This window comes from Talpa occidentalis, unplaced genomic scaffold, assembly GCF_014898055.3.
Source record: "Talpa occidentalis isolate TD23 unplaced genomic scaffold, MPIMG_talOcc4v2.1 talOcc4.16, whole genome shotgun sequence".
NCBI lineage: Eukaryota > Metazoa > Chordata > Mammalia > Eulipotyphla > Talpidae > Talpa > Talpa occidentalis.
This window is the reverse complement of record NW_023601653.1, coordinates 77,891,874-77,908,328: the sequence shown is the minus strand read 5'-3', so window position 1 is coordinate 77,908,328 and position 16,455 is coordinate 77,891,874. Positions and strand designations below refer to the sequence as shown.

At 43.8% G+C, this 16,455-nt stretch overlaps 1 protein-coding gene across 3 annotated transcripts in view; it reads right to left on the bottom strand.

Annotated features, from left to right (window-relative positions):
* SLC4A8 (solute carrier family 4 member 8) overlaps positions 1–15,974 on the bottom strand; it is a 62,564-nt gene extending 46,590 nt beyond the window's left edge. For 2 of the 3 annotated variants that reach the window (XM_054696629.1, XM_037514768.2), the window contains exons 1-2: positions 15,775–15,974; positions 2,861–2,942 (exon numbers count right to left, since the gene is read on the bottom strand). In XM_054696629.1, coding sequence (XP_054552604.1) covers positions 2,861–2,942; positions 15,775–15,819 — 127 coding nt within the window. In that variant the 5' untranslated portion in view covers positions 15,820–15,974. Of the gene's footprint in view, positions 1–2,860; positions 2,943–15,046; positions 15,063–15,774 lie in introns of those variants that run through there. The other variant, XM_054696630.1, reaches the window with a different exon arrangement.
* Between the last annotated feature and the right edge of the window lie 481 nt (positions 15,975–16,455).

Here is a 16,455-nt window from a genome sequence, read left to right as displayed (position 1 = left end):
AGCCAGTGCTTTCTAGACATGGACTTGGCTCACTCTTTCAAGATTCATTATAAATGCAACTTCCTTCTTGGTGGTATTGCTGATCTCCCCAACCAAGAAGTGCCCCTCCTTCCTCCAAGAACCCTTGGCAAGCATTCTCCTATGCACTTGTTTTGTGCCTCACATTCAAATTAAACAACTCTTGGTCTTATATCCCACTGTTCATCTGCAAAGCTCCTCAAGGTACCAGGTCAGACCTTCTTCCTCTCAGAATCCCTCACATAACAAACCACAGAGTCTTTTCCATGGTCATTGCTCCACGAATGTCCAGACCTCTCAGGGCCTCCTCAGGAGCACACAACCTGACTTGAGAGGATACAGATCTGAAAGGGGCCACAAAAAGAGCATGTGCCGAAATGAATGCGTTTAGGGCAAATGAAGCCATCAGCAGGCATGAGAGGGTCTGAGCCAACCTAAGAATGGAAAGCTTACTTCAGGAAGGCTTCCTGGATTAGGGGGCTTTAGGGAAAGAGTTACTGATTCTTCATTTTTTTCTCTGCCCAGCAACGGGAATCCTAACTGTGCTTGACTTCTTTGGCGATTCTTTGATAGTTCTCTCTACTTCCAAATGGGGATGAAATGCCTGGGGGTGCTGCTTTACTACCCCTTTCACTGTATTTCCTTCTCTTCTTTTGTCTTCCCCTCTTCCAGAGGTTTGTCAGAGTGTTAAGAGGTAGGAGGACAAAACATTTGGTATCTGGTAGAATCACACCTCTCATCCTTCTCCTAAAGACAGTCCTATGTTGACTTGTGCACAGCTCAGGACATTTTTGACAGGCAGATTTCTGAACACAATGTTCTCATTTTGCAATTTCATTGAAACAGAAATATAATGCCAAAATAGGTCATTTGCTAAGATGTCGAATACCAGACCTCTGACATTATCAGTGAAAGTATGACATGATCAGTAAAGTATGAAAATGAATAAATTGAATACCATCTTCATAAAATACCATCCATTAACTAATGATGCTCCACTATAGTATGTTAATGAGATCCCTACAGCACAGCAGTGAGACCAGCCCAGGTGACACTGGCAGCAGCCAAGTCCTATCCCAAGGGGGATTTCCGCAGCAAATGGAAAGTACATACAGAATAGATACTATCATCTTAAGAAGATGCTCTTACTACAAATTACTCATCTGACCTCTGTGGATTTAACCCAGTCTTCAGGATCCAAGAGAGCTTACCCAGGTTCATTATCCTACTCCCAAGCAGATAAGAATGTTCATAAATGGTTACCTCTTGCTAAGGGCAGAGGTCTAGTGGGGCCAGACAGTAAACGAAAAGCAACAATGCTCTCATATTGCAATGAAAGGGTAGGAAGGCAAGAGGATTATCAGGGCAGAAGGGGTGAAGCAATATGTAAAATGCTTATATGCTGGAGCAGATGTTAAGGTTGGGTGGTTAGTGCTGGGTACTGTCCACCCCCACAAGCAGCGTGCTAGAGTGCAAAGAACAGAATTCCATTTTAGCCCCACCTACTATGAGGCTACGTGACCCGGAACAGTTCCCTACATGTAAAATAGAGATGACAACTACCTGCCTGGGCTGCTGTGAACACAAAAACACAATTTTGTATGAAGGGTTCAATCAAATTAACGTACGGGGTGTTCAACAAATAGCCTCCCACCTCCCCACACATTCCTTCTCCTATTTTCTACCAAATGCTGAAATCCACATTGGCTCTTCTTCCATCTAGTCAGAATAACTTGGAAAACTTGACCTTGATATAGCTGAAATCCACTGACCTCCACAGAGCCACCCACATAAGTTCTCATGGTAACAAACCCAGAGGCTGAGTCAGCCTCTACAGCTTTCACTCTTCATATCCAAAGGACAAGTTTTCTCTGGGGATTGTACAACTTTGATGGAAAAAACATCACTGGAACAAGAAGTACAGAGAGAACATTTCACATGCTGTCTCAGTTACTAGAAAGTTGCTGCATCATAGCCTTCAACATTGCAGGAGATGCTGTGGAGATTTCAACAAAGGCCTTTGCGCCAAATGTGGGTTCTTATTAAATCTGCACAGAAATAAACCTTTCTCTAACAAAATAAACCTTTCTCTAACTAAGTGCTACCCCTAATCAGCAAAATAGGCCCCATAAGAAAAAGGGAAATGAAATAGAGGGACCCCACACAATGGTCATGCAGGGAGCTGGGAATGGGGAAGCAGAGAAAGGAGGAAGAGCCTCAATAAGGTAAACCAGACAGCAGGTCAATTAAATTGTCTCTCCTTTCTTTCCACTTCAGTTGGGTTTTACACAACTCTGTGCAGGGAACACATAGAATGTGCTACCGGGGTGTACACATGCTCCGTTTTCTTGTTCAAATGGAAACAGGAGGCAGAAATGGGTATAGTTAGATCAAGGATGGGGTAAAAACAGGGTCTTATAGCCAAACTGAGTTTTAAAAACTATTTATATTATGTTTTGTTTTAAAAGTATTTTATATACTTATATTTCCAGGTAGTTGTCAAGAATCAACTGAGCTGAGTATGTCACATCCGCACGTGTAGATCATTTATGAATACAGATCATTTATTCATATTTATATCGGACTTTACAGTACTCAAAGCACAGTCTCACCTGCTATTATAGCCTAATAATCAGACAGGCGTTATTATCCCTACTTTTATTCAACAGACAAGGACATTGAGGCTAAAGAAAATTAGGTGACCCCCCCACCCCCCATCCCAGTCTTACTGCTAATGAGAAAGTTTGGACTTAAGCCCAGGTCTCCTGATGGCAAAGCTGTTCCCACCACACTTTCTTATTAATCCCAACCCCCCCCCCCCCAGAAGAACAGCAGCTCGTACCTTCCAACTCTTCTTTCTCATAGTGAATGTTGAGAATTGTACTGGTCCCACCCTGATCCACCACAGCTTCTTCATCTGGTCTCTGTTGAAAGATAACTAGGTGGTCACAACAATGCACATACATTCATTCCAACATCCATTCAAGTACTCTCTAATGTCAGACCTGTTATGTAACACTTGGGGGAAATGCATATTTTACATACATTTTTAACTTGAATCTCACACTAACTTTGAGACACAGATATGGCATTTTGTAAATGAGCAGCCTGAAACTCAGAGCACATTATTATTGCCCAAGGCCACAAACATGGTGAAAGACAGAGCACCAGGAATTATCACCGCAGGTCCCACACCTTTTCCATCTCCACAGCTGTAGAGCATGCCGGCATTGTGGAAGTGGTCATGAGGAGATTCAACAAGTTTCTGAGGCAACTTGAATATAGAAACTTTTAGGGAAGTGGATGAAAGAGTCAAGTGCCTATTTATAGTATTTTATTGATGAATTCACTGTTATGGACATATTTAAGATTGCTTATTATTATGCAATACCATGGGACATCTCTAAGATATAATATAAAATTTAAAAAGCAAAGGAGATAAAACAGTATAATTTGCTAACCTTATGTAAGAAAGGGGTTTGGAATAGGTACATGCACTTATACTTAAAAGCATATGAAGAAAGGACCTCCCCCGTGGTGCAACAGTTGAGCACTGGGTTGCGAGGCTGCCCGCAGCCTCTGCAGCACCGGTTCGATCCCCGGCTGCCGGGTGAGGGTCCCACATGGCACGCAGACCTCTCCTGCCGCCCGCTGCTCCCCTCAGCAGTGTACTTTGGTCCTTCTGCCTGTTCTGCTCCCCGCTCTGGCTCTGGTGAATTCTCTCACCCTCCCACGCTTCTGACTGTACCCAGTGCTTGTATGAATGAATAAAATAAATCTTTAAAAAAAAAATAAATCCTCAAATCATTGAGAATTTCATTATTTAAAAAAAAAAAAAAAAGCGTATGGGGCCTCCCCGGTGGCGCAGCGGTTGAGCGCTGGGTTGCGAAACTGCCCGCGGCCTCTGCGGCGCCGGTTCGATCCCTGGCTGCTCCCCGGCCACCAGAGGAGGGTCCCACATGGCGCGCAGACCTCTCCTGCCCCCCTCTGCTCCCCTCAGCAGTGTCCTTCGGTCCTTCTGCCTGCTCTGCTCCCCGCTCTGGCTCTGGTGAATTCTCTCACCCTCTCACGCTTCTGACTGTACCCAGTGCATGTATAAACAAAAAACAAACAAAACAAAAACAAAATAAATAAATAAATGAAAAACATGCCTCTATAAAAAAAAAAAGCGTATGAGGAGATAACAAGCCATAAAAGGATTTTTAAAAATAGTTGACAGGTGAGGAAAAAGGGAAAAGAGAAAGGGAGACAAATATTGAAACCAAACCTCTTTGAAAATACCTTATTTTGTAAATATTTTACATATTTTCTTAAAAAATAAAAATTTGAAAAGTAATTCCCAGAAATCAAAAACAAAATGAAGACAATGTCAAACTAGTTATATGGCATAACTATTCCAACAGAAATTATTCCAAATAAGTCTAAAACATAATAAATGAACTGAGTATCCTTGGTAGCTTTTTTCCTACAGCAAAAAGAATTTTGAAAGATCTTAAACTGCTTTTTATCATATTGTTGGTTGGTGTAATTATTCTCAGATTGATGTACATTGTGAAATAAAACAAAAAGTAATTATGTAAATTTCTCCTGTCACTTCCAAGGTGACTGAAAACTGGGATTCTCAGAAGGGGTGAAAGATATATAGATGTAAAACAGAAGTTCAGTAACCATGATATATTCTTGTCATTAATTGTTTTTAAATGTGAATTTTCTAGTTTTGTGTTCTCAAAAGGCTCAGAAAAAAATGCATTATCTTTAGCAACAAGATTATGGTCTCTTAAAATATGATTTTCTACTTAAAAGGTACTCAAAGACAAGTAGGGTTACATCAAAGGGACTCAGGAGCCAGCTTAAAGAGGTTCTTTGCTAAAAGCAAGACAACCTGAGCATCAATAAGGGAATGGGGCCTCCCTGGCGGTACGGGCGGTTGAGCGCAGTGCTGTGAAGCTGTCCGCAGCCTCTGCAGTATGGGTTCGATCCTGGCCAGTGGGGGAGATACCCACATGGCGTGGCAGACCTCTCCTGTCTCACCCATTGCTCCCCTCAGCAGTGTATTTCAGTCAATCTGCCTGTTCTCTTCCCCGCTCTGTCTCTGGTGAATCCTCTCACCCTCCAGAACATCTGACCTATACCCCAGTTCTTGTATAAATAAATAAGTCTTTTTTAAAAAATAGGGGAATGACAGCAACACTGAATATATCAGATATGTTAAAATCCATGAGTTCACAATGTCACTTTAAAAATTAACTAATTGATCACCCTTGGAGGATAATGTTAATAAACCAACTTGTTATTCCAAAAACTGGTAAAATTTTATCCTGGCATTCCTATACAAATTAACTGCATTATAGAGTAGTAGCATAGAGTAGATGAAAGAAGTTTCTCATTACAGAAAATAAGTGAAAAAGGGGTGTGAGAATTAGAACATCACCATTTTACAATCTCTGATGGATTGCACTGATTTTAAACAGTCACTAACAGCAAAAAAAGAGAGACAGCTAGACACACTGTGTCTCCTAGTGGCAGACCATATCACCATCCATGAAGCAATCTCATAAATAAGTGGTCCCTGAATCTGATCAAGTTCCTAAATCCAAATACCAGTTTACTGAAAATATAGTGAATACAATTTACTGGAAAAAACAGTTCCCTAAAAAGCAACACCACAGGAATACAACCAGCAAAATCCAGGTTATAGGAAACTCTATAAAACAAATCCTCTAAAGCCCCCTCCTTGCCTTTGATTTAAATAATTGCAAGAAGAGAGAGACAGAGAGAAGAGGGTGAAACCAGTAGATTAAAAGAGACAATGAAGAAATCACAATGTGTGAACTTTATTTGAATCCTGATTTTAAAAAACTGAAAAAAATTAAGTTATTAAAATATTTTTTTAAAGTGTTGACATTTGAGACAATTGAAAATTTGGATATTGACCAGATCTTTCATGATATTAAAGAAACTATTTTCTCTCAGGTAGTAGTGTGCTTTTTAAAAAGAGTATCTTTTGGTTAAACATACTGAAATATTTATATATGAATCTGAAAATTACATATATGTAAAATAATACATTAACTTAGAATGATTACTTTTTCTCAAAATTTATAATATGTTATCTGAATTTTCAAATGCATTTCTAATATCAGTGACTTCCTCCTCATTGATGACTAGAGGTGTTTTGAGTCAATTCTGCAGAGTATATAAGCTTCACTCCCATCTAAGTTGTAAAGAGTCTCTGATAAAATATTTCCTTTTTTTTAATCATACTTTTTTTTTTAATTTATTTTTGCAGAGAACTGGGGTATAGGCCAGAGATGCCAGGGTGTGTGTGTTGGGGGGGGGGCCAGTGAGACAATTCACCAGAGACAGAGTGGGGAGCAGAACATGCAGAATGACTGATATATGCTGCTAAGGGGAACAGCGGGTGGGACATGAGAGGTCTGCTGCGCCATGTGGGTTAGTTCCCTGGCCGGGTCGAACTAAGCATAGTAGTGATAGCACTGCGACTTAACCCCCACTGATAAAGCATTTTCTGAGGGGTAACTTTTAGGTAGAAAAACTTGCCTTGGGTCTCCCTGGTGGCGCAGCCTCTGCAGCGCCGATTCCCAGCCAGCCAGGGAATCGAACCAGCAGTATATTTCAGTAGATACACCTGTTCTGTTTCCCACTGTCTCTGGGGAATCCTCTCAGCCCCCGTGCCTCTGGCCTGTACCCCAGTTCTTGTATAAAAATAAATAAATCTTAAAAAAAAAAAACTTGCCTTTATTTTAGATTTATTTTATGTTCTTTCAGAGACTAATATAGTAGCTTGCTTTTTTTATTTTAAGATTTATTTTTTTTATTTATACAATAGCTGGGGTACAGGCCAGAGGTGCGGGAGGGTGAAAGGATTCACCAGAAACTGAGCGGGGAACAGAACAGGCAGATGGACTGAAAACACTGCTGAGGGGAGCAGCAGGCGCGACAGGAGAGGTCTGCCACACCATGTGGGAATCTCCCTGACCGGCCAGGAATCGAACCCATGCTGCAGAAGCTGAGGACAGCTTCACAGTGCTGCGCTCAACCCGCTGTGCCACCCGGGAGGCCCAATTTTAAGAAACTTGTACTCCTATTAAGTTCTAGGAGAATGGGTACTACTCTTTATATTCACCATTGTGAACCTAGTACAATGTCCAGTATGTAGTAACTACCCAATATACTGTGGTGAATGAATATGTAATGGTTTTCTGAAGTCTTTATCATAGATCATATGTTTTCTTATAAAGCCTCATACATATTCACACAAAAATTATTTACATAGGAATATATGAATACCTATGTACTATGCACCAAAAACAATGGGAATTTAATGTATTTTAATATAATTTGTATATTATATACACACAATAGTGAAAAGTATTCATATATGCATATGTGAATGTATATATGAATAATTTTACATATTGGTTTCCCCACAGGTTTGTAATATCCAAAGGACAGGGACTAATTACAATGCTTAGTACTGTCCACAGACACCTGACACAGCATAGGTCACACAGGAATCTGGAGGAAGGCCAGGACAGAGAGAATAACTGATTTCTTGACTCTAAGACTAGAAAAGCACAATATGAAGAAAAAGTCTATCATCTAAGAATACTGGTTAAAAAAAAAAAAAAGGAGAGATTGGGGTCAAAATAAGGGGGTTGCAATTGTATGGGGAATATAAAAAATTAAAATTAAAAAAATTAAAAAATTGACTTGCTTATTTCCATAATTTAATAGGTTAATCATAATCTAAATTCACTGAATGATATTCAGCCCTTCCTTCTGTCTTGCCAAGGAAAACGGAGCCACTGTCCAAACACTACTGTTCAAAATATTTGAAAGGTCAGGCTTGAATATCAGTGTGTGGACCCTGTCGGATCTGGGTTCAAACAAGCCAGCTATCAAAAAAAAAATATTGGGCGCTCGCAGGAAAGAAAACATCTAAATGGATATTTGATTATAAAAGGAATTACTGTTAACTTTTAAGTACAGTAATCACATTGTAATGTGTTGGTTAGATCATTTTAAAAAGAATCTTTAATCTTCAGTGAAGTTTCCACTGATGATGTGATATCTGTGATTTGGGGACTGAGAAGAGCCATAGAGAAGAAACGAGGTAAGTTGTGCTTCCATTGTTGAAACCAGGCCATGTGTACATGACGATTGATTTTATAAGATTCTCTAGTTTGGCATATATTTGAAATGTTTCATAAATTTTGAGTACATATAAAGTTTGTTTAAGATCATTTAAAAAACAGGGCCTCCCCGGTGGCGCAGCGGTTGAGTGCTGGGTTGCGAAGCTGCCCGCGGCCTTTGCGGCGCCGGTTCGATCCCCGGCTGCTCCCCGGCCACCGGAGGAGGGTCCCACATGGTGCGCAGACCTCTCCTGCCGCCCGCTGCTCCCCTCAGCAGTGTGCTTCGGTCCTTCTGCCTGCTCTGCTCCCCGCTCTGGCTCTGGTGAATTCTCTCATCCTCCCACGCTTCTGACTGTACACCCAGTGCTTGTATCAATCAATCAATAAATAAATCTTTAAAAAAAAAATCATTTAAAAAACAAAAATGAAAAGTCTCACTGGTCTATGCTTACTGCAGATTCCTCACCAATTGGCTATCACTTCTTCCAACACCATCATTCTTTATAGCAGGGAAGATTTCATAACCACGAATTTCCAGGGTTCATATGAATGGACTCCAGAGGATTACGTGTGAGTGTACAATTTTCCACATTCACCAGATTCTCAGAGGAGTTTGTGACTCAGAAAGATTAGACACATGAGAACCACATTATAGAAGTTTAGGAGAAAAAGGAAAGGATTGTAGTGGGGGAGGGATAGTGAGTGTGTGTTTGTGTGTGGGGTGTGGGACTAAGGTGAACTAGAGAAAAGGTTCTAAATCTCCTCTTTTCTGTACTTTTTCCTAGCCCACTGACAATGGCACACTACATGAATATGAACTGACCTGGATGCCTGCCTCAAGGACTAGATAAGATAAAAAGAAGCAGGGGTTACATACACATTGAAACAATGAAATTGCAAGGCATTTTAAGAGATAAAACATTATTAAGAGCCTTGAAAAATGAATAAATTATAGTTTAGTAGCAGACCAGATTCTCACTTCCAGTTAATGGACAAATTAGAAGGCAAGGGCAGGTGTGAGTCTTACACAAAGGCCCTGGCTCCTGCAAGAGGCCAGAAGCCCTCTCTCTCACACACCTCCCTGCTGCTCCCCTCCAGCTACCAAACATCTCTGTAGCCTTTCCCGTCATCAGTCTCAGATCTTTCACCCTTAAAGACCCCTTTCACCTTTCGCCCTAAGGATTCAATCTTTTCAGAGATTGTATATCTCTTATATAAAATTAAATATTTAAATTAAAAAAAGAGATTATATATCTCTGAAAACAAAATAAGTGTTCATTGAGTTCTGATACACTTAATCATTTGAAAATCAACAAATAATAGAAATGACTCCCAGATTTTTAATCAGCTGAATTAATACAAATATTTATTGAGCACTCACTTCACTTAATCCTCACAACAGTCTTAAGTCAAGCCTAAGAAAGATCCACAAGAGCTAAGAGGATAGGGATAACTCCAATTCAAGTCTCTCTGTATTCCTTGCATTAATATTATCCACTAATGTTATCAAAAGCAAATACTCTGGTCATTCAAGAGAATTGCAGTCACCTAATCATGATTAATGTCCCCCATGAGAACAGCTCATGAGCTACATTATCACCTTCTGAAATCCTTAGTGCTCCACGACCTTGTACTTCAAACTGCCCCTTTACTGACCAGACTTCCAATAATTATCCATCTCCTATTCACTTCCATCTTCCTCTTCATAAAACTAAGCCTATGAATTCTGGCCCATTGTGAACCCTGTCACTGAATCTGATCCACAGACCCCCAACTTTCTGATGCCCTCAATTCACTTCCTCACTGAATGCAGATGCCCTAGAGCTAGAGAAAAAAATGGTTCCACAAGGACATGTACAGTTGCTCCAGACCTTTCTCAGTGGCATGAGCCTGACTACCCATGAACCTGACTACCCACGAGCTTGACTGCCCATGAGCTTCCTATTCTGACTCTTCAGCAGTTTGCTAGGGGCCCAAATTCCAAAGTGACTCTGGCTTCTCAGAGATTCTTTTCTTGAACCCTACTTGGGGTTCAGTATAATATACTGTGGTAGACAGAATAAGGGCCCTTAAAAGATATGCACATACTAATCCCTAGGACCTCACATAGCAATGGGGAATTAAGGCTACATATGGAAGGAGGTTGCTATTATCTGACCTTAAGATGAGGAGGTTATCCTGGGTTATCTGGTGGGTTTCATATAATCACAGGATGCCTAAAAGTGGCTTAGGGAGGCAGAAGAAAAGAGTCAGAGAAATATGTGATGACAAAAGCAGGATCTAAAGATGCTATGTTGCTGGTTTTCAAGATGGAGGACAAGAACCGAGAGCCAAGGAGTTCAGGCAGCCTGTAGACGCTGAAGAAGTCAAGGAAATAGATTCTCTCTTAGAGCCTTGAAGAAGGAATCACTGTCCCACCAACACTCTGATTTTAGCCCAGTGAGCCCTGTGTTGTACTCCTGAACTATAAGATAATCAATACGTGTTGTTTTAAGCCACCAAACTTGTGGTAATTTGTTATGGCAACAACAGAAATGAATACATATATTATGACTCCCTAACTACCAAGACCAGGGTAAACGTGTTACTCCCTTATGGGCAACAACCACCCTCTCCACTATCTAAGATATTTTGCAGTTACCTAGCAGCACTTTTAGAATAAACACAGTTGCTAGTCTGGGTCCTGATTACTAAAGTGACAGGACTGACTGGGGGCCCTGTCTGCCCTGCCAAGGCAAACCATGAGCTAAGTACAGTAGCTAAAGAAAATAAAATTTGTTGAAGGAACATTGCACCATAACATGATATAAGTTTCGATTTACAAATTTTGAAGCATGTAAACTTGCAACCTGAATTCTTCACCAGATTGCCTCAATTCTCTGCTTGGCAGGACAGTCCATGCCCCTCCTGTTAAGGTCCCCCACGAGAGCTGGTAAAGCCAGGAAGAGAGAAGGCTCACAGGTTCCCCAACTCCCAGACAGGGAAAGGACACCGAGTGTGGCCTGGGAGAGTGTGGAGTGTGGGCTGCACACCACAATGCAGTGAGAAGAGAAACCAGTGACGGTTGATACTGCTGTTCAAAAACATTTAGCACATATTTACTCACTGCTCAGCGTAAAACAGACTGCTACCTGCAGAAAAGTCATCTACAGAGCCTCCCCTACACTTACTTGCAGGAAATATTTGCTGAGCACCAACAGGTGCCACCGTCATTGGGTACCAGCATCCAGATCGCTTTAGGAACCCTTGTCTTAAAGTATTTCAGGTCCCCCAGAAGACATGGAGTGTGACTTTCCTCCCAATTATCACCCATTTACCAGGGTTTGTTATTCTGAAGATTTCTGCAAAATTTTCCACTCTAAGCAGGCCTGATTTACATAAAAATCCTGGTAATTGCCCAAATTCACCTGCTCCCCCACTACCCCCGCCACTTTCACCTCCCTGAACTTCCCTGTAGCTCCTAGCACCCCTGGGCTCAAGTGTACACTGTTTCAACTTCTCTGGCTGTCTCCTCTAGTACTTCTTCCTGCTCAATTCTGAAAATATTGCTCCGGATCTACAAGATGTTCCAGCTCCACTGCAAACCTGGGGGGCTCCCCCCAAAGTCTGCAGATCTTTCCTTCCAATGCTACCCCCTTTAAGAGTTCAACTACTAAAATTTCAATAGCTTCCAGAGAGCTCATAGAAATCCAACAATGCAGGCCTTCATTAACTCATCCTGAATAATTACACCAATGACCTCCTAGCTGGCCTCTTTCATTCTAGTCTGTTAGGATTTGAACACATCTTTGTGTACCTTGCCACACATATCTTCCCAAACACCATTAAGTGCTGCCCTCCAAGTCAGGCACTGATCTAAGGTGTCAAAAACAAACTATAGCAATGCAGTGTGATTAAATACTTTGGAGAGAGGCAGCTCTGTTACTCATTAGAAGTTTCTTCACTTCTCCACATCTTGGATTCCTTATTTGGAAAACAGTAATAACAGGAACACGTAACTCTCAAAGTTATTGAGAGAATTAAAGGAAATGATGCATACAAGCACCTAGCACAGTGCCTGGCACATAACAAGCACTCAACAAAATTTAAATTTACGTAAGAAACAACAACAATGCATTTTCAGCAGCAGAGATGAACATTCCAGAAATATGAAGTAGGGGAAGTAACAGCACTTGGGAGTGATATGACCAGAGAATAATAAATGATGAAGCTGGTCTGTGGCAGTTCAAACAAAATATTCTTTTTTCAGGCACAAGTGCCACATGTCCTAGGCAGAGGGATAAGGGTCCTGAAGCATGAATGAGAGGTGAAGGGAGATACCGTCCAGCTGGAACGCCCAAGCACAAGCACAGCCACACTGAGGGAGAGCATCCGTGTGCTCCAGCAATGGCCATCTGTTGCTCTGTGCTAACCCTGACTAGACCACGAGAGCCTCAAGGAGGGGCACACTGGCTTTGGATATCAAGGAGTCGCTCATTTACTCGCGCAGTTGAGCACCGATTTTACACCAAGCACTGTGCCATATGGCCTCATGAAACTTCTATTTGAAAAGAAAATAAAACAAGAACACTTCAGCTAAGACATATGTGCTATTAAGAAAAAAAAAAAGAAAACCAGGATTGTATGAAAGAGAGTAACTGGGTGTGGAAGCCATGGAAAGCCACTCTGAGGAGGTGATATTTGGAATGAGTTAGTGGAGGTCTGGGTTAGAAGAATGTCCCAGCAGAGAGGACAAGCTTCCTGTAGCATGAAGGAGTAAACCATAATGGAGAAAAAGAAAGAAAACCGGGGCCTCCCTGGTGGTGCAAAGGATTGAGATGCAGCACAATGAAGCTACCCATAGTCACTGCAGCATGAGTTCGATCCCCGGCCAGGGAGGTGACCCACATGGCACAGCAGACCTCTCCTGTCCCCCCACTGCTCCCCTCAGCAGTGTATTTCAGTAGATCCACCTGTTCTGCTCCCCACTCTGTCTCTGGTGATTCCTCTCACCCCCCGCATCTCTGGCCTATACCCCAGCTCTTGTACGCATAAATAAATAAATCTTTTTTTAAAAAAAAAAGAAAGAAAACCAGTGCCAGGGTGCATGGTGAGAAAGAGTGGAGAACAAGCAGTCAAGGCAGGTGGGCAAGGCCCTGATCACACTGAAGCTTGGTAGGCCATGACAAAGAGTTTGGATTTTATTCTAAAATGCGCTGGGACGCAACCGAAGAGTTTCCAGATAGGATAGGACATGATCTGATTTGCATTTTTAAAAGCTCCCTCAGGCTCTGTATAGAAAATGGACTGTAGAAGGGCAAAAGAAATAGCAGGGGAAACCTATAGGAAGCTAGTGCATTAGACCAAACGAGAGAAAACAGCATAGACGTTTGGAATTTAGATGCAATGCCGGGAATCTGTTTACATCAAGCTACACAATCTCCTCGCTTTGCAACGTCCGTCTCCCCTCAGCAACCTAGCTGGCATATAACAGACTTAGCTGGTGATTTTCAATTGTTTAGCTGTCTCCCCCAAATCATCCCATTTCCATCCCTCCTCTTTATGAGGCCCTACTCCTAATCAATTCCTATTCCTCTCCTCATACCACCTCCCATAAAAGTTTCTTGAACTAGATGTAAAGGAGAGAATTATTTTCCAAAAGCATTCAGGAATTACCAGTCTTGCAAACCACTAATAGAAGCCTCGGGGTTCTTGTGATCTTGACAATACAATCGGCACACGGCACACACTCTGCATGTTAAGGACCGTCTCCTCACATTTGTTCCAGTCTGTTCTCCCACTGCAGCCAAAGAAATCTTTTCAACAGGAAAATTTGATCATGATCTCATTGGCTCTCTCCCTATCCTCCTCCACCCCTTCCCTTCTCCTTCTCCTGCTTAAGTCCCTTCAGTCTCTTCCCTTTGTTGCTCAGTAAACACCAGCTTCTCAGCATGGCCTTCAAAGGCCCCATGAGTTAGTATGACCCCCAGAGTCAGTCTCAGACCATAATTTTCTCTGCTTCTAGCCACAGGGGCCTTCTGTCAGGTCTTACAACCAGATGTACCTCTCTTCTGCCACAGGACTTCTGCATATGCTGTTCTCTTTGCTCCCCCTCTTTGCTCAGTTGACACTCTTTAGATCTTTGCCCAAATTTTCTTCTTTAGCAAAATCCCTGATCTGAGACTAAGAGTGAAAGCACTGGCATGCATACTCATAGTACTGCCCAGCTTTCTTTTCAAGCACATATCACAACTGACAATAACAATTTATTTGTGTGATCATTTGATTAAAAATAGTAATTTAGACACACACACTAAATGGGGAGCTCCCAGAAGGCAAAAACATCCGCCTATTTTTGTTCATCATTATATCCCAAACATAGACTGAGTACACTTGGTAGGCCTTAGGAAGAACAGACATGCAAAGATATTCTAAAATTTTAGACATGGTTCTTTTTTAATGGAGCAAGCAAGAAGGAATTGTGGAGCTCCCAGTAGCAAACTGGGGGAAGAGAATCAGTGTCACTACCCATTTGGGTCCAAACTCAGGAATGTGTTCTCGGCCTCCTTATAGAAACCACTCCTGACATCAGCGTAGACTTGTTTCCAAGACCTGTCATCCTCCCTATGAAGCTCTATCATTCTCTTCGCAGCCATTTACTTCAAAGCAGAGCAGTAACTATGCCACCTGACTGCATGGGAAAGGGGGAGTGAGAATTCAACCAGCTGCCCCTCACACGCTGGGTGTCACACAATAAATATTCTTTCCGAAGTCCTTTCACAAACACCATCTTACTCAGTTCTCAAAACAACCCTATCAGGTAAGCCATGCAGATGGCGTCACTCCCATATCACTGCCAGGGAAACTGAGGTTCAAAGAGACAAGTGACTTACTCAAGGTCATGAAACCTAGGAGATGGATGCAGGACTTGAACTTAAAAACTCTGACATCTAGTCCAATGCTTGTCCCTATGTCAGCCACCCTAGCGACTGGGTTGTCCCTGAAACCCATTTCTTGGCTGCCTTAAATAAACACCTGTTCCTGACCCCTCAAACATTTCCTGAGTCCATTTCCATTTCCCTGCCCAGGACTAGCCTGACGTCTGTGCAGTGGTGCGCAGGGTGGGCCACAAAGCTGAGCACCCCAGCTGGGGTCCGGTCCCAGCCTCCAGTCCTTCCAGCTCTTCCTCTGAGTCACCGAAGAATCAGAAACCCCCAGAAACAAAAACACAAAGAGGAAACCTGCCCCATCAGGGCAAGGCTCCTGCCCATCTTCCCCCCGCATCCAGCAAGACACAGCGAGGCCAGAGACCAGGCCCCCCACCCCCAACCGCGAGGGCCCCAGAGAACAGAGGTCCCCGCCCGCGGCCGTCAGGGCGCCCCAACAACGCAGGGGATGCGGCAGCGACCTGCGGGCTCGCGGGCTCCGCCCAAGGTCAACCCCGCACAGCCCCGGCGCGATCCCCGAGCGCCCGAAGCGCCCCCTGGCGTCCGGGGCCGGCCTGCGGGGCCCTCGGGGAGCGGCGCGCGGCGCCCCGACTCCGAGGCCGGGGAGGAGGCGGTGGGCCGAGGCCGGAGGCTGCGCCCCGGGGTGGGGCGGGAGGCGGGAGGCGGGGCCCTACCTGATAGCTGAGGACGCCGTCGGGCTCGCTGCCCCCTGCCCGCATGGCGGAGCCGAGCTGGGGCTCCCCGCGAGCCCAGGCCGAGCGTCTGCCGCCCGCGCGCCCCGCTGGGGTCAGAGCGAGCAGCCCCGGCCGCGACCCCCGCCCCGCAGCCAACGGTCACCCATCGAGCTCCGCCGCCTCCATGGCCACCGGCCCGCGAGCGTCGTCGCAGCCAATCAACGCGCCGCCCGGGCAGCCAATCAGCGCGCGGAGCACGGGAGGACGCGGTCCGGCGGTACCCGGGCTACCGCGCAAGGCGGGGTGGGGGAGCCGCGAGCCGGCCGCTCCCGGGCCGGTTGCCGTGGAAACCGCCTCCCGCCCTCAGGGGCCTCTGGACTTGAAGGTCCTTCCAACTGCTGGCTAGACATTGAAAATCCTGCTTCTGTGTGCGACTGCGGCTGACCCTTGAAGACTGGGAGCGTGTCGTGTTATCGATTCTATTTCTGAAGTAAAAATTTTAAATCATGGGGAAATGTGCGTTGGAATTGCAGAAGGAAGGCATTGGCGGGGAGAAGAAAGGACCTTGTAAAATCACTTGTTCATCTCTGAGCTAGTGGCCAGATAGAAGAGGATTATAGAGATGCAGGCGGGCGGTGAACTGTCTCGCCCCCGCACACTCCCCAGGACTTAGGTGTTCTG